Genomic DNA, 18,525 nt, shown 5'->3' on the forward strand with positions numbered 1-18,525 from the left:
TATCACAGAATACTTATTGAGTTATACTCTTTACTTCACTACCTTATTCAATAATCCGTAAAAACTATGTATGGATTTCAACTACAACATATAAGTATTCAAAACTACGTGATGACATTCAAATTCTATACTGCATATGCGAAATTCTATTCTAAATCGTAATTAATTTATAAACACGTCTCTAATAGTATTGCAATTGTAATAATAAATACGTAGTACTAATTTTCTAAACTAATTTACTACTACGTAACTAAAGTATCATTAAACTCCTACTTAAATGGTTCTACTATAGCACTAATTAAATTAAATTACTCTACAATACCAATGGAAAAGTACATAAGCTAAATGTACTAATCTGCAGATCACAAGTGCGGAATCCAGCAGGGCTTCGCCGCTTCCTTTTTCCTCACCCCTCTCTTTTTTTCTGGATTTTTGGTGGAATTTTTGGGCTCAAATGAGGAGGAAATGGGGGTAGAATACTTATATAGAGGGGCAAGACCCGGTCGCCCGAGGGGGGGGGGGACAGGCCCCCTTGCACCCACGCGCCCCCAGCCAGAGACCTCGTTGCAAATTTGAAGAAAAAAAAATTACATTTAGGGCCTGTCGGCCCCCATAGGGCGACCGGGGGATATTTTTGAAATTGTTCAAAACAGACATATATTTTTGAAATTTTGATTTTTTTAAATATAAAAAAGAAAAAAGCGCCCGCAGCACATCGGGCATGTGGGCTTGACCATTGCGGGACGGACTTGGGCTACTTTTAGTCGCGGCCTCATGGCCTTTCCTCCTCTCCATCTAGATCTCTCAAAGGCCAACCGACTTTAGTAGGCCGATCGCCGTGTCGCCCGGCGAGCGGGAACGGTCGCCAGACATCTGGTCCAGGCCCAGTGCAATCTTGACGCTCTCCAGCTACCTTTCCAGGTGTGAATTGGCTTGTAGTCTAATGGTAGGACGGTCCAGTGGGACGTTACCCACCAGGGTTCAAATCCTGGTGCTCGCATCTTTTTCTGGAATTTTCCTAGGATTTACCGGTGTTACACGTTAAGTGGTAAGCGACGTTCCCGTCGACGACGAGGCGCCAGTGGTGACTTCGGGAATCTTCAGATCTGCCGGTGCTCAGTTCTTCGGAGGTGCTTATAGGGGTAGAGTTTGCGTACGTGTATTCATAGAGTGTGAGTGTGCGTGCGTGTTGTGGGTGTCTTCATTGTACTTCATTGTACTGTGTGATTCTAAAAAAAAAACCCCTACCTTTCCAGGTAGAGACCAGAGGGAGGAGACCGATGGGCGATGGCTCCGCGGCGGCATGCAGGTGCCCCCTGCCTTTCATGCTGATCCACCGTCATCGCACTTTATTATCTCTACTACTTATCGCCTCTTATCTCCCGGTCATTTGCTTTTCCCGGATAAAAAGCACCACCACCATCTGAATGGGGAATGCTGCGCTCAATGTGCGCTGTTAGTTTGTGTACGACCACCTATCGATTCATGTAGTCATGTGTCGTCGCCGCTTTTGTGGCACTGGTCTGGCATACCTGAGATGTTGATCGAAAGCAAGCTTTTCTTTTTTAAAAAAAAATAATGCTGATCAAAAGTACTGCCACCTTTTTTATCTCTCTATCCATCCATCCATGGCAACTTTCACGCATGTTTTGCCTTCTCGATCTTTCTTCTAGGACGTCCCTGCCGCAAATAAACTAACGACGACCACGACGGCGAAAAAAAGCTGGCTAGCTGCATTTGGCACGCTCAATATCCAAACGGTGTTTTCGATCATGCTGCATATCCAAAGACGGCTCTTTGTTACAAATTCGTCTTACCGTGTTACCGAGGGTTTTGTAGCATAATTTGCATTTTTCTGGAGGGAAAACCAATGGGCAACTAGAAGACCAACCTACATTTCTCAACCAAAAGACTATCAACTACTTGGTAAATATAACTCTCAGGGCAGTTCAACCAGCTTTGCAACAAACTTGACCTAGGTGACTTAAATGAGGCCAATGATGTCTGGATATATATTTGGGGTCAACCACTTATAATTCATAGAAACCATACAGAATAATGAAAGGACATCAAGATGTACATATATCTTATATATAGTTACGGAATATCACATGTCAATTCAAGCATAAAGTTTTTTTTTTCTGGCCACTGCTAGAAGAAAGACTTAACTCAAGGAGAATGCTCAGAAGGAAAAACATGGCCTTACAGCTGCATCTTCTGTACAAGCACCGAAGATGAGCCAGCTGAATATCTGTTCCTCCACTGTACTTTTTCTCAGCAATATTGTCAGAAAATCTCTATGCAGATTGTCGGTGTCCTGACCTGGCGGTCCGGCACCAACTAGTAAAGATGCGGCCTGGATGGTTGATGCAAGAGGCAACACAGGAACACACGATTTTATCCTGGCTCCGGCCGCGGGGCCGTACGTCCAGCAAATGTGTTCGAGTGCACTGTACTATCGTGCACCGGGGGTGCCTATAGTAGGGGGTACAAGCGAGGCGAGAGAGGGAGGGAAGCTCCCAAGTCTCTGCTAGGTGATTGAGGCAAGTGCCAATATCAGGAGAACGAGCGGGCGAAGCTAAGGAGTTGGTTGTATGAGAGCGAGGAGGCGAGAGAGATGATCGGGAAGATAGAGCCCGCCTCCCCTTTTATAGACACAAGGAGGGGCGGTGTACATGTACGGGATGGGGAAGAAGTCACCGTTTTCTCCCCGAATCGGGGGCGCACAGTGAACAACTACAGTAGATAGTACATTGTGGGACACTGGAGATTATGGCGCCGGGCGTGCGGTTGTCCTGAGCGTCGTCCTTAGCCTTGCGGAGATCGCGCTGGCGTCCTTGCGGCTCTAGCGGGCGTCGTCGTGATTGCTGTGGAAGGTACCGTCCTCTGTGCTCGACGTGGTGTGGCGCCGACGGTCCTGCGGGCGAGGGTCTTCCTCTGGTCAAGGCCCGGGCCGCATTCGAGGGTCGCACCCATGCCGGTCGAGGAAAGTACGAGGAGATGGCAGCACAGTGGTGGGAGCAGTACTGGGCACGTTCGCACAGGGCGTCGCAGGTTCCCACAGAGGCGCCATAGTGTCGGGGATGGCTGAGCAGTGACCGGAGTTGGCGGATGGGATTCCGATCACAGCCGCTGTGCGGCGTTGTGGCCTGACACCGCCCGACCTCCCACTCCGCGGTGGAGTGGTTGGCATTGATGTCTTCTGTCAGGCGGACGGTGAGCCAGCAGATCGCTAACTCTGTCTGCCGAGGGGTAGCCTCGAGCGAAGTGGAGTTGGTCTGCTCTCCCGAGGGTAGGTCCTCTACCCTCGAGTGAAGCGGAGCTGCGGTGCGTTGTCAAGGGTCTCGGCGGGGAGGCCTCGAGCGAAGCGGAGATTGCTCCGCGGGTTCGAGGGGGGTTTCGAATGGGCCGTACTGTGGAGGTGGGCTGCGTATTGGGCCTTTTTGAGTCCTTTCCTTTCCTTTGGATCGGAAGGAGACTGTAGGCCTTCGTGGGCCTGATTGCTTAACACATGTTTTGCGTTTTTAGGGCAGTTTAGTCCCCTGCTTAGGGTGCCCCTAATCATGGTACCCGACAGTAGCCCCCGAGCCTTTGTAGGGATGAGCATCAGCCCTGCAGAGGCTTGATCCCTCAAGGGCGTGACTCAGGTGCTGACCGTGGGTTTGGTTTGCCCCGCGGGGGCGTGTCGGCGTGCCTGCGGGTGTTGTTGGAGGAGATTAGTTCAAGATCGGGGTTTACTGACAGAGAAACGGCGGTAAGGCCACTCCGAGTTGTCTATGCAGATCATAGTCGCCTCGAGTACCATGGCGTTGCCGCTGGGAGTGTCACCGCCGCACTGACAGGAAGGTTTGAGCTGGGTTGCAGAGCCGGACGGAAGCGAAGGGGAGAGTCGGGAGCTTGCGGCCCTACTCGGAGCCGGGGGCTGTGGGTTGAGACGGGTCTAACCCCGGACCCAACACTAGCGGGAACGAGAAGAATGCTTGGGTGCTAGGCTGGGGTTTTGATCCTCGAATGTGTGAAGTTTCCTCCGTGGAGGCGCGTCAGCGCACCCGCGGGTGTAGCCCCCGAGGCCTTGGAGGAGTGATTGCTCTCATCCAAGGGCTATAAACGTCGCTCTGCATGGTCGATTAGGCGCGGTAATCGCCCAGCTTCTTTTTCAGCCGGCCTCGGCATTCCTTTCAGCCGGCCTCGGCATTCCTTTCAGCCGGCCTCGGCGTTTTCCCTGCTGGCAGGATGGCCCGCAACTCTATTGATCAATGCGGCAGGCGCATGTAAGTGCGGGAGGTCTGTTCGACACGTGGGATTTCACAATCGACGTTAGTCGACTCATTCGAGGGTGCGGCCTGAGCCGCGGCCTGCGAGGAGCCCCCGAGCCCCGGCCTGCGTGAAGGCATTCAGGGGAGCCATGACTTTTCGTTACGACCCTCGTCGCCCTTCCAAAGGGAGGAGGGGTGAAGCGCGCCATGCTACCCATGCCCGGGCCGCGAGCCATGGTTACTTCGGTGAGCTGTTGGCGGGTGGTTCAAGTGGACGCCCGTGCCCCGCTCGATAAGGGTCGGCTTGTGGTTCGTGGACACGTCACATAAAGCGCTCGCAAAAGTTCGCTAGGCGGGGCTCGGACCCGTTCAATTGGGTCCGAGGGCTCGGTGCTCTCCCTCCATGGGATCCCCCTACTAGGCCCCCTCGGCTGGCCATGAACACGACGTAGGGTGTCTCGAACTCCGCGTTCGAGGGTATCTTGTACGGCACGCCCATGCTGTGCCTGACTCTGGTGATTTGGGGCGCCTGTCGAACCCTCGGCGGGCCAAGGTTCGAACCTCTGATCAGTAAGGCCTTGGAATAAAGATCCTTTGAGGGTAAGGAGCCCATGAAGGGAATATTCCGTCACGATTTGCAAACAACACAGAGTCACCGATCGTGCGCGCGGGTCTTCCGCTGGTCGTGGGTGACGTGGCCGGTGTGTGCGGTGCGGGCGCGCCTTTTTAGGCAGTCATCTCGGGCAGGTGGAGAGGCGTGGGCGGTGACCGGCTGATGATACGGCGTTATAGTGCCGCCGCCCACGTCGGTTACTGCGCTGCGATTATTGCCACGCGCGGCCCAGCCGTCGGTGGTTGTGAAATCTTCCGCATTTAATGCGGTAGATTTGGGGGCCACCGTGGTGAATCCGCCCGGGGCGGTGAATAAAAGCGAGATAGGGGGGATCTATTCGGCTCACATGGCCATTTGCTTTCGCTCCCCTGCCTTCTTCGTCTCCCCTGCATCCAGAGCCCAGAGCCAAGAAGCGAGAGGAGGAAGAAACGAGGAGCGAACGCACCTTTGCCTTCGTTCGAGCCTGTTCCCCGCGTTCCTCGTCAATTCGGAGTGATGGTGCAGTACGAGGAGCCTCTGCCATGGGGGAAGTCCTCCGCCATTGAGGTGGTCTTGAAGGGGCTGGTCGGCGACGGGCTCCTTCCGCCGAACCCCGACCCGTCGCAGCCGGTGTGGATCGCCCCGCGGGCGGAGGAGGTGGTTCCGAAGCCCCCGAGCGACTACATCGTGATCCTCGTGCGGCTCCATGAGCGGGGGTTCGGTGTCCCCGCCGGCAGGTTCGTCCGCACGCTCTGTGACCACTACGGGGTAGAGCTACACATCTTCGCCCCCAACTCCATCTCGCAGGTGGCGGTCTTCGTCGCCCTCTGCGAGGGCTACCTGGGGGTGGAGGTGCACTGGGATCTGTGGGTCCATCTGTTCCACGGCGAGCTCGACACCGACTCTGTCCAGGGCCAGCTGAGGAGGTACGCCCGTGCCGGTGGCCTTATGCTCCACGTGCGTGGGCAGAGGACAAACATGTACATCCCCAGCAAGATGACTACAAACAACGCCGGGTGGACCCGAGGGTGGTTCTACCTGCGCAACGACGACGAGCGGTTCACGGCATTCACCGACAAGGAGCTCCGGGAGAAGCCGGACTCGTGGGGTTGGGGGGTGTCGCCCCCAAAGTAGCAGGCCAGGCTCGAGGTGTTCACCGACGTGCTGCAGTATCTGGCGAAGAAGGAGCTGATGGCAGCCGCCATCATTGCGAACTTCCATCGGCAGAGGGTGATTCCTCTCATGGAGAGGAGATTGCCGATCTTCAAGCTTACACCCGAGGCCGCGGCCGAGGGTTCGAGGATGTCGAGAGTGTAGCTCCCCCTCGACGTCGCCGCTTAGAGGGCGAGGAGCGCGGTGGCGCGCTTCCCCTCTGACCCCAAGGATCTCTGGAAGATCAAGATGCACCCCGAGAAGGGGTACATCAGTCTGGTGAGTTGGGCTTTCAATTTTGTCGATTCCATGCTATTTTCTCTCTTTCCTCTTGCTCCTGATCTGGTCGTGCTTGCAGGGACTAAGCCGCAAAGGCTAGTCTCGAAGCCCTCGCTTCCCGAAGTTCGCAAAGCGAATCGCCTGCATGCGACGGCGGTGAAGAAGAGGAAGGACGACGCGAAAGCGAAGGCCGCCAGGAAGAGAGAGAGAAAGAAGGAGCACGATATGGCGTGCGCCAGAGCGAGGAGGGAGGGCATCCCGCCGCCGCCGACGCCCGAGTCCACTGAGAAGGAGGATTCCTCGACTGGCGGGGTCGATTTCTCGGAGTCGGATGACTTCGAGGCGGTGACGGGCGCGAGTCCCCTGCCGGCTCAGCGAGGGGCCGGCATCGAGGCCTCAATGATGACGCTGGGCGAGAGGAGGCTCGCGCCAGCAATGCTTATAGTGACGCCCGCAGCGAGGGCAGAGCGGAGGTCGCCCACACCGATGTCGGGACGAAGGTCGCCCGCGTCGGCGACGGGCCAAAGGTCTCCTGTGCCGACCGCGGGAAGGGATTCACCCACGCCGGCGATGGGACAGAGGTCGCACGCGCCTGCGGCTGTGACAGGAGGGGGGGGCAGACGTCTGCGTCTGCGACACCGGCAGGCGACAGGACGTTCGCGGTGGGTACGGAGACACCGTGGAAGACGGCCCCGAGGGTTCAGGTCGACCCGAGGGCGACGCCTCCAAGCCAGTCGTCAGAAGGCGTCAGCATGCTGCGGGCCCGGAGGAGCATCACGGGCAAGCGCGACACGGGCCCGGAGTTCCATTTTTCGTACTTGATCGTTCTATTTCTCGGCCTTGCTAACTCTGGCGTTCTCTCGCCCTTTGTCCAGCCACAGGGCCACTACAAAGGGCCCGGTCCGCCTCGCGCCGACCAAGGCCCTCAAGATCGGGGCGAGTGCGACACCGCATTCGGCGCTGCAACCCTCGACCGGGGGGGACAAGTCCATAGAGGTGGAGGCTGCAAAGCTCCGAGAGGCGATAGCTCGGGGGGCCCAGCTGGCCCAGCAGACCCGAGCGCAGGAGGGCGGGAATGACGCCGGTCAGAGCGGTGCTGCGGCGGCCACTCGGGCTGACGTCGAGGAGGAGGCCGGCTGGGGCAGTGCGGGGAACGCCGCTCGGCCGGATGGCGAAGTCGAGCCCGGCCGTGGCGATACGGACAACGCCGCTCGGCCAGAAACTGGGGATGATGCCGGCCGAGGCGTCACGGAGGACGCAGCCCGACCGGGAATAGGAGGAGAAGAGACCGGCGGGGATGCCCCAGAGCATCCCGCAGCCGGGAAGAGGGGGAGACCCTCGCCCCCAGGCCCCCGAGGGCTGGGGCCGAGGGTGCCATGGCAGTGGCGTCGGCGCCAGCGGCGCCAGTAGTGGAATAGACCCTTGTCCCAGAGCTCGTGAGGGCCGAGGACGAGGGTGCCGCTACGGCGGCGATGACGCAAACGGCACTGGAGAACGTGGTGCCAGTGGTGGAGCTGCCGCTGAGCGAGGAGTATGGGGAGTCGGAGGATATCGACCCGGCCACCGTGGCTAGCGCCGCAGCCCGGATCATCGAGTTTGTCTCGCCCTCTGAGGGTGTCTTCGGCGCGGGGACGTCCGAAGGGCCCGGTCATGGGGCCAACTATGCTATTGTTCAGTCCAGGGTCCCTTCGGATTTCGCCCACGCCGAGTGGGAAGAAGGTGGCGACTGGCGAGCGCATATTATCCCCTTGGATTTCACACACGCCGAGTGGGAAGAGGGTGACGCCTGGCGAGCACATATGGCCATCGGGGCCCAGATCGAGGAGGACCTCTCCTGGGCTCTGAATCTCTTTTCTCGAGAGAATCGCGATGTTAATAGTGTGAGTGTCCTGTTTGCCTATTTCCGATTTTGTGCATATGATTTCCACTCACATTTCTTCATCTACAGCAGCTGATGTCCATGTCGCGAGACAAGAGCGACAGGCTGATGCGGCTATACTCCAGGGTGCACTGGCTCGATTCGTACAATGCCACCTTGGTCATGCAGCTAAATGATGCCAACGCTCAGGCCCACCAGCGAGCGCGACGCGCAGCGAGCCGCGGCTGATCAGAAGGCCCAGGAGGTCAAGGCGCATGAGGCCGAGCCGCGACGAGCTAGAGCGGAGCTGGAGCAGAGGGATCAAGCGCTCGAGGTGACGGAGACCGAGCTCCAGCACAAGGAGGCCGAGCTCCAGGGCAAGGAGGCCGAGCTCCAACGCGAGAAAGCGGCCATCGCCACAGTCACCATGACCCTTACGGAGAAGGACGCAGCGCTTGCGGAGAAGGAGGTGGCAGTTTGGAATGCAGAGGACACCCTCAAGGAGAAGGAGACCTCCTTTTCCGCACTTCAGGACGCCGCATGGGCTCAGCTGGAGGAGGCGCAAGGGTCTATCGCGGGTAAGTGTCCAAGATTTCGTTTAACTTGATTCTAGTTTGCCGCAACTTATCTCCGTTCCCTCATTTAGAGCTAAGGAAAGTGGTGGCAGACGAGACCGCGGTGAAGGAAGCCGCCCAGATCGTGCTCACGGCGACGCAGGCTGAGCACGCAGACCTAGAGTAGACCGCCATGGCCGTGTGCCAAGAACTCGAGGGGGAGGGAGCCTCGTCCGGTAGCTCAGTGGCCAGCCACCTGCAATCACTGGGCGGTCGGGTGGCTGAGCGTATCAAGAGCGCCTTCCGCCTCGGCGTTCAGAGGACCCTCGGTGTGTCATCGACGCACTACGACATGGACCTCGCGTTGGTATCGTCGGGGTACGTCGTCGCGCCCGGCGTCGACGGGGATGCCGCAGCAGCTGCTATGGATGAGGCCGACGCCGTCATCAAGAGCTTCGCCGCCGCCTTGTCCAAGAAGCTTGAGGACGACGTCCTCCCCCTAGCCGAAGTTGACGCTGCTGAGGATCCTCATGGGGGAGAAGGCAACCTGTTGGAAGTCTGGTCCTCGAAGCCCATGTAAATGAGTTAGTATTTTGCCGTTACTATATTTCTGGGTAAGGAAACTAGTTAATGTGTATTGACAGTGTGGCCGATCGAGGCCTTGTGCATTCGAGCCCTCGTTTTCTTTACTTTAGTTTCCGTGTTCTCGTATGCGCCTTAGATAGGTCTCAGCAAGGAAGTTTGCGTCCATAAGCAACTTAGGCGTAGGGAGGTGAATGGGGATGCTGTATCCCGGAGGCGTAGGCGGTCCCGTGGCTCGACCGATCCCGTTCCATAGTTGTTTATGCCTTATGTCTACTTTTCTAAGTATACGAGAAACTTAGGTACGGAAATTTTTCGAAAAAACATTGGCGTTTTTGGGGACGTTCGGGGTTCCTCCCGTAGTAGCCCCCGAGGGAGGCTTGGCTTTGCCGAGGGCAAAGTCGAGCTTACCTCAGTGTTCGTGCGCGTCCAAGCCCCCAAGGGTTCGGAAGGTTCCCAAAAAATAAATAAGTAAAGCATATTTTTTATTGCTTCGGGAAATTTTAAGTACAAGTACAAACTATGTACAACTAGCTTGGAATTTCAAGGATAGAAGCGACATTGCTGCTGAATGTTCCAAGCGTTGGTGAAGACTTCGTCTTTTTCGTTAGCTAGCTTGTACGTGCCAGGCTTGAGCACTTCGGCGACGATGTACGGGCCTTCCCACGGCGGTGAGAGATCGTGGCGTCCTCTGTTGTCCTGTCGAAGCCTCAGCACCAGATCCCTTTTGTTGAGGTCTCGATGTCAGATTCACTGCGCTTGATATCTTCGCAAGGATTGCTGATAACGTGCTGAGTGTAGGAGTGCCACATCTCGAGCCTCATCCACTTGGTCTAACGAGTCCTCGCAAAGTTACTGGTTTTGCTGCTCCTGGTAGGCCTTGATCCTTGGCGATCGGTACTCCAAATCCGTGGGGAGGACGGCCTCGGCTCCATAGACGAGGAAGAACAGGGTGAAGCCTGTGGCTCTGCTCGGGGTTGTTCTTAGGCTCCAAATAACTGAGGGTAGTTCTGCGAGCCACCTTCGACCAAACTTGTTTATCTTGTTGAAGATTCTTAGCTTGAGGCCTTGTAGGATCATGCCATTGGCACGCTCTACTTGGCCGTTCGTCTGTGGGTGCGCCACTACAGACCAATCCACACGTATGTGGTAGTTATTGTAGAATGCCAAGAACTTCTTGCCCATGAACTGGGTGCCGTTGTCGGTGATGATCGAGTTCGAAATCCCGAACCTGAAAACTATATCGGTGAAGAATAGCACAGCTTGCTCGGATATGATTTTGTAGATGGGTCGAGCCTCGATCCACTTGAAGAACTTGCCGATTGCCACCAACAAGTGAGTGAAGCCCCCGAGCGCCTTCTGCAGTGGGCCAACGAAGTCCAATCCCCACACAGCGAAAGGCCATGTAATGGGAATGGTTTGCAGAGCGTGAGCCGGGAGGTGTGTTTTCTGGGTGTAGAGCTGGCATCCCTCGCAGGTCCGCACAACATCGGTGGCGTCGGCGACCGCGGTAGGATAGTGAAAGCCCTGCCGAAACGCGTTGCCCACGAGGGTACGCGGCGTAGATTGGTGACCGTAGATGCCAGCATGGATGTCTCGGATAAGCTCCTTGTCTTTGGGGATGGGGATGCACCATTGCAGAATGCCCGAGGGACGGCGCTTGTACAGCTAGTCGTCGATCAAGACGAAGGACTTGGCTCGCCTGGCGATGTGTCGCGCCTGAGCGCGGTCCGAGGGTAGGACCCCCCGGATCATCCAGTCGAGGTACTGGGTGCCCCAATCTCACGGGGGCGGGGCCTCGTCGATCTCCATTGCCTCAGCCTCGTCCTCCGAGGAGGTCTCGATGTCAGTGTCCATGGCCTCGGGTCCCTCCGCCGAGGGGTCTTCGGCTAATGGCTCGACGGTCGCGACCCCCGAGGGTTCGGGTGCTGCTCTGATGGCTTCCGCAGGGTTCCTGAAGTTGACAGATGGCTTGGCGAGGTCGCGGACGAAGACATTCAGGGGAATGGTGGTCTGCCCAGATGAGATCTTGGCCAGTTCATCCGCTTCCTCGTTGTACTTGCGCGCGATGAGGTTGAGCTCGAGCCCATCGAACCTGTCCTCGAGGTGACACACTGCATTGCAGTACACCTCCATCTTCTCGTTGTGACAGCTGGCCTCCTTCATCACCTGATCGATAATGAGTTGGGAGTCTCCCCGGACGTCGAGACGCTTGATGCCGAGCTCGATGTCTATGCGGAGGCCGCTGAGGAGGGCCTCGTACTCCGCCATGTTGTTCGACGCTGGGAAGTGCAAGCACACCACGTATCGCATGTGCTTTCCGAGGGGGGAGACGAATAGCAGGCCCGCGCCCGCACTAGTCTTCATCACTGACCCGTCGAAGTACATGAGCCAGCATTCGGCTTGAATCTGAGGAGGGGGCAGCTGAGTGTTGGTCCACTCGGCAATGAAGTCTGCCAAGATCTGGGATTTGACCGCCTTGCGGGGTGCATAGGTTAAAGTCTCTCCCATTAGCTCCACTGACCACTTGGCTATCCTACCCGTGGCCTCCCGGTTGTGGACTATCTCCCCGAGGGGGAAATATGAGACCACGGTGATGGGGTGAGCCATGAAGTAGTGGTGCAGCTTGCGCCGAGCTAAGATCACCGCGTAAAGCAGCTTCTGGATCTGTGAATACCGCGTCTTGGTTTCAGATAGTACTTCACTGATGAAGTACACCAGCCTCTGGACCGGCAGAGCGTGTCCCTCCTCTTGTCGCTCCACAACGATGGCTGCGCTGACGACCTGAGTCGTGGCTGCCACGTATAGTTAGAGGAGCTCACCGTCCATTGGTGGTGTTAGGATGGGAGCGCTTGTGAGTGATGCTTTAAGTTTGTCGAGGGCCTCCTGGGCCTCGGGGGTCCATGAAAAGCGTTCGGATTTCCTTAGGAGCCGATACAGAGGCGTTCTCACTGAAGCGCGAAATGAATCGGCCGAGGGCCGCTAGGCAACCCATGACCTTCTGCACCCCCTTTAGGTCTCGAATCGGCCCAATCTGAGTGATGGCTGAGACTTTCTCATGGTTGGGTTCAATGCCCTGCTGGGAGACAATGAAACCCAAGAGCATCCCTCGAGGGACTCCGAACACGCACTTCTCGGGGTTGAGTTTTACCCCTTTGGTCCTAAGGCAATCGAACGCGATCCTTAGATCGACTACCAAGTCGTCCGCCTTCCTGGATTTCACTACGATGTCGTCGACATATGCCTTTACGGTCTGCCCGATATGGTCTCTAAACACGTGGAGCATACATCGCTGGTATGTGGCTCCGGCGTTTCTAAGGCCAAAAAGCATCGTGATGTAGCAGTATATGCCGAAAGGGGTGATAAAAGAAGTCGCAAGCTGGTCGGACTCTTTCATTTTGATTTGATGATAACCAGAATATGCATCAAGAAGGGATAAAAGTTCGCATCCCGCAGTTGAATCGACTATTTGATCAATACATGGTAAAGGAAAGGGAACCTTAGGACATGCTTTATTTAAACTAGTGTAGTCTACACACATCCTCCATTTCCCACTCTTTTTCTTAACCAGTACAGGATTAACTAACCACTCGGGATGGAATACCTCCTTGATGAATCCGGCCTCCTAAAGCTTGTGCATCTCCTCGCCGATCGCTCGTCGAACCACCGCAGGCGTTGCTTGACCGGCTTGGAGTTTGGCAGGATATCAAGGGAGTGCTCGGCGACCTCCCTCGGGATGCTAGGCATGTCCGAGGGGCTCCACGCGAAGATGTCGGCGTTGGCGCAGAGAAAGTCGACGAGCACCACTTCCTATTTGCTGTCGAGGGTAGCGCTGATCTTCAGCGCCTTGCCGTTGGGGGTCTTTGGGTCGAGGGGGACTTCCTTAGTACCCTCAGTAGGCTTGAAGTTGCCCGCGTGCCACTTCTTGGAGTCCATGGCCTCCTCGGCCATCTCCTGCAGCTGCGCGGCGAGGGCTTCGTCGATCGCCAGAGCCTCGGCATGCTCGATGCACTCGACGTCGCACTCGTAGGCATGCTCGAACGAAGAGCCAATGCTAATGACACCCTTCGGGCCCGACATCTTCATCTTGAGGTAGGTATAGTTGGGGATCACCATGAACTTGGCATAGCATGGACGCCCAAGGATGGCATAGTATGCCCCCCGAAACCCCACCACCTCGAAGGTAAGCACCTCCTTGCGGAAGTTGGCTGCCGTGCTGAAGCAGACGAGTAGGTCGATCTGACCGAGGGGTTGGACTTGCTTCCCTGGCGCAACGCCGTGGAATGGCGACTTGCTGGGGCGGAGCTTGTCCAAGTCGATCCCCATGAGCTCCAAGGTGTGTGCGTACATGATGTTGAGGCTGCTACATCCGTCCATGAGCACCTTGGAGAAGCGAGTGTTGCCGATGATGGGATCCACAATGAGTGGATACTGTCCTGGGTTCGGTACGTAGTTGGGGTGGTCCTCGCGGCCGAAGGAGATGGTGTCCTCCGACCAGTCGAGGTAGGATGGCGTGACCTTGGTGACGGAGAAGACTTCCCGACGCTCGCACTGCCGAGAGGTCATGTTCGCCGTCGGCCCTCCGAAGATGAAGAAGGTGTTCTCCACCAAGGGGAACTCGCCGTCTCCACCCTTGTCGCCCGCATCCTTCTTCTTGTCATCGTCGCGAAGCGCGATGCGGTTGTAGTACTTGCGGAGCATCTCACACTACTCGAGGGTGTGATTGACTGAGCCCTTGTGGTAAGGGCATGGCTTCTTGAGCATGTCGTCGAACAGGCCGCCACCGCCTCGAGGGGGGCCTCGAGGGCCCTTGCGATCTATGGAAGCGACGAAGGCCTCGTCGGAGTCCTCCGCTTGCCCCTGTCCGCGCTGGTTCCATGGGGCCAGCTTCTTTTACTTCTTCCCTCGCTTCTACTTCTTGGCGGGGGCCTTGGTCTTGCTATTGCTGCCCTCCGCGGGCGCGTCTTCCTTGCGCTTGCTCATCTTGTTGTCGAAGATGGCACCGACGGCCTCCTCGCCGGAAGCGAAGTTAGTGGCAGCATCGAACAACTCGTTGGTGCTGGTGGGACGGCTTCGCGCAGGCTCGTGCACCAAGTTCCTGCACGTCGTGCCTTCGAGGAAGGCGTTGATGACCTTGAAGTTGGTGACGCTGGGAAGCTCGGTGCATTGCTTAGAGAAGCGTCGCACGTAGACGCGCAGGGATTCGTTGGGCTTCTGCTGACACCCTCGGAGATCCCAGGAGTTCCCAGGGCGCACGTAGGTGCCCTGGAAGTTGCCCACGAAGAGTTTGACTAGGTCGGCCCAGTCGTGGATCTGATCCGCGGGCAGATGCTCGAGCCACGTTCGTGTGGAGTCGGCGAGGTGAAGGGGAAGGTTGCGGATGATCACGGCGTCGTCCGTCGCACCGCCCAGCTAGCATGCCAGGTGGTAGTCATTGAGCCAGACCGCGGGATCAGTCTCTCCTGAGTACTTGACGAGGGTGGTGGGCTGTCGAAAGCGTGGGGGAAAGGGAGCGGTGCGAATCTCCCGACTGAAAAAACGGGTGCCCGGATGCACCGGTGACATGCCCCTGTCATGCTCAGGGTCGATCCGCCCACCATGCCGAGGGTTGTACTATTTCCCGTTGATGATGTTGCGGGCGTCGCCATCGTCGGCGCGCCCGCACGCATTGTGAAGGCGCTCCTTCACAGGAGGCCTCTTGATGCGATCATGCACCGAGGGTGCCCTTGAATCGTCTGCCGCGGCTGCCTTGCCCTTTTCTCCCGGTGGGACGTGCACCGAGGCCTCGTGGTCTTGCTATGCAGCCCCACCGGCCTTCACCGATGCCGCCGAGCGCATTCGAGACGCGGAGCTCTCATCTTGCTGCATCACAGCCTGCTCGATGAGCACCCGTGCCTTGTTGTATAGGTTGCGACACTTGGTCGTTGAGGGCTCGGGCATGGTTTGAAGTAGATAAGCCACCGCGACGAGCTTCTGGCTGGCCCTTTTTAGGTCCAGCAGGTTGTCGACGTTGCCGTCGGCTAGAATCCGCTCCCGGACGACGCGCCCCACCGCTTGGGTTCGCGCACCGCCCGCGGTGCGTTCCTGCTCGAGCGCGGTGCGTAGCAGTCGTGTCTGCCGTTGCTCCTCTTCGAGCCTTTTTTCAAGCTATGTGAGTTGCGCCAGCTGTGCCCGTCGCGCCACTGAGCCTATCGAAGAAGTTGGCGTTGCGACCGTCACCACTGCTTGGCTGGCTGGTGGGGGCTCCTCGTTGTTTCCGTCATCGCTCGGTGCTTCATCGACCACCCCATCCGCCAGCTTGACCATGAAGCACTCCCGAGTGGGATCGTAATCCCCCTCGCTGGAGTCTTCGGAGCAGGTGAGGGAGTACGTCGCCGCAAGCTGGAACGACCGGAAAGCATCGAGGTCACGGACCCCAGAGTAGTCTCACTCCGAGGTCGTGAAGTTGTCCATGAAGAAGCTGATGTCGTCAGCCGTGTCGGGTAGGAGTCGTCGGGTGACGACGCGATGAGGTTGCGGATCGAGATGAGGTGATGACCTGGCAGATCCTCGTACGTGCTCATGTTGGTGCTGATCAAAGAGGCTTAAGTCGCAGCCGCGTTGCGTATCCTGAAGGGAAAGGGCGACAGTGCAGTCGTGCCCTCCTTGGGAGGCTCCGGAGCTACACTCGATGGTGGTGAAGAAGTGGTGACGCCATTCGCCGCGGCACCGGGCTGCGAAGCGCCAGCCTCGACCCACGAGGGGGAGCTGAGGTGAGCCGCCTTGCGCCGCTCCATGCGCGCTTGTCGCGTACGCTGGCCCGAGCGCCTCCGGCGATTGGGCGGTGGAGTCGGAGTGTCGGGGTTGGCCCCGGCCGGCAGAAGCTCCATGTCGTAACCGTTGCCGGTTGCGACGAAGTCGAGGCTCCCGAACTGAAGCACCGTGCCCGCCGGGAGTAGGCGTGGCTCGTCTGCCATCCAGAGAGCAAGGGAGAACAAAGACAAAATGTCACGCAGCGGAGGCCCCTACCTGGCGCGCCAACTGTCGGTGTCCTGACCCGGCGGTCCGGCACCAACTAGTAAAGATGTTGCGTGGACTCTCACCCTGGATGGTTGATGCAAGAGGCAACACAGGAACGCACGATTTTATCCTGGTTCCGGCCGCGGGGCCGTACGTCCAGCAAATGTGTGCGAGTGCACTGTACTATCTCGCACCGGGGGTGCCTGTAGTAGTGGGTACAAGCGAGCCGAGAGAGGGAGGGAAGCTCCCAAGTCTCTGCTAGGTGATTGAGGCAAGTGCCAATATCAGAAGAACGAGCGGACGAAGCTAAGGAGTTGGATGTATGAGAGCGAGGAGGCGAGAGAGTTGATCGAGAAGATAGAGCCCGCCTCCCCTTTTATAGACACAAGGAGGGGCGGTGTACATGTACGGGAGGGGGAAGAAGTATTGGGGCTTTTTGAGTCCTTTTCTTTCCTTTGGATCAGAAGGAGACTGTAGGCCTTCGTGGGCCTGATTGCTTAACACATATTTTGCATTTTTAGGGCGGTTTAGTCCCCTGGTTAGGGTGTCCCTAATCATGGTACCAGATACAGATACATGCCAATTTATCTCCAATTAAATAATTGAGAGCCTTAATTCACATGTTGGCGAGCCTTTTTTTCATAAAGATTATTGTTCATTTGTGCTCATGTCCTGGACCATCCGGAAAACTAGAAATGATTCTATGTTTAAAAGAGTCCCATAAGTGTCTTCACTTGCTGCCTCTTTCATCGAGTATGAATTACCATAACTATCCATAGAGCAAAGAAGAAATGTTTGCCATATATTATATATAGAATATCTGAATGTGTGCTGTAACTCTTTTTTTTCTTTTGCTGTTCTTGCTGTAAAATCTTCTTACCTCTTTTAATATATAATCTTAGGGATTCGCATAGTCAGGCTAAAAACCCATAGTAATTAGGAACAAAATATAAAGAAGACCAATAACTACAATCCATTCTTTAAAAAAATCTCGCAAAAATCATGGAAATCTTGTGGCAAGTTTAGCCCTGGGGTCAAGATCAACGACAGTGATGTTGTTTTTTAAGAAACCGGTGGGAGCATTGCCAAATCTTTTGAGAAGACAAAACTGAGTTTTAGATAACACTTATCAAGATATTACAAAAAACAGAGAACACTTAGACTCAACAAGAAACTAACAAAGCTAACATCGGAACTACATGGCGTTCGGCACACTCAAAGTCGCTTGCCGCAGGCCCCACTCCTCCAGGATAAGAAGACCACTAGGGGCTGTCATTGTTTTCCTTCAAAAACTCTTCTATTCCTTTCCTTGCAAATGTTCCACGCCATATATATGAGTAAGGCTGCTACAGGTCGCCTTTGGTCGTGGGGTAACTGTTGCAAAGAAGACACCCACCAAGTCTCAGTGTCCACACCTCGAATAGGCTTCTACACTAACCATTTGACCAACCCTGCATTAAAAACCAAACCTCCTGAGCGAAAACACAATCAAGGCAGAGGTGACCTGCAGTTTCTTGCTCTTGATCTCATAGAGGGCAAGTTGGATCGCACGGCCATGCCCTCTTGATCAGCTTGTCTGCGGTGAGAATTTTGGACTGAACCAAAAGCCAGACAAAGAACTTATGCTTCCCCTCAGCAATGCGCTTTCCAGATGTAGTTACCCTGGAAGCTACAAAAAGAACCAGTAAATTGTGCCAAGTATGCTGACTTAGAGCAGTAAGATGCATTAGCTGTCCATCTCCAAGTGAGTTGAACTTCCTGTTCATTCAGAGAAACTTGCTGCACCAAATACCAAAGGATCACAAATTCGGCAATCTCTTCTACCTATTAATACGCCACAACCCCCTTGTCCATGATTGGTTCTACAGGACGACCGTGATGTAGTAATTGTTTTTTTTTCGGTGCCATGTTGGCCATGACTGACTAGTCTTGCTAGCTGGACTGAAGTTCCATGACGCAGAAAATATATGATGGGGAAGAATTAAGAAAGTCGATCTCGATCAATTCAGATAGCTAGATGGATATGCGGGCGGGCCATAAAAGTGCATGCTGAGATAAGCCTGGCTCGCACTCGCAGTTGCTACTTCATGCCAGCGCGCCCACCTAACCATCGATCACCGTCTTCATCAAGCTAGTTCTGATACATCCAGTTTTGCTGCACTTCAAAAGTTTATGTTAGAATTGATCTCCACTAGTTGGCCCAACAGCCTACTAATCCCTTGACCTTGCGCCCTGATCGGGGGCCCAGCCTAA

General features: G+C 55.9%; 1 protein-coding gene across 1 annotated transcript; it reads right to left on the reverse strand.

Moving 5' to 3' along the window:
* Positions 1-13,083: 13,083 nt before the first annotated feature.
* Positions 13,084-13,389, reverse strand: LOC120678105. Its single transcript, XM_039959266.1, has one exon. The coding sequence runs from the start codon at positions 13,387-13,389 to the stop codon at positions 13,084-13,086; it is 306 nt and encodes a 101-aa protein (XP_039815200.1).
* Between the last annotated feature and the right edge of the window lie 5,136 nt (positions 13,390-18,525).

The sequence above is a fragment of the Panicum virgatum genome, chromosome 6N, assembly GCF_016808335.1.
Source record: "Panicum virgatum strain AP13 chromosome 6N, P.virgatum_v5, whole genome shotgun sequence".
NCBI classification, from domain to species: Eukaryota; Viridiplantae; Streptophyta; class Magnoliopsida; order Poales; family Poaceae; genus Panicum; species Panicum virgatum.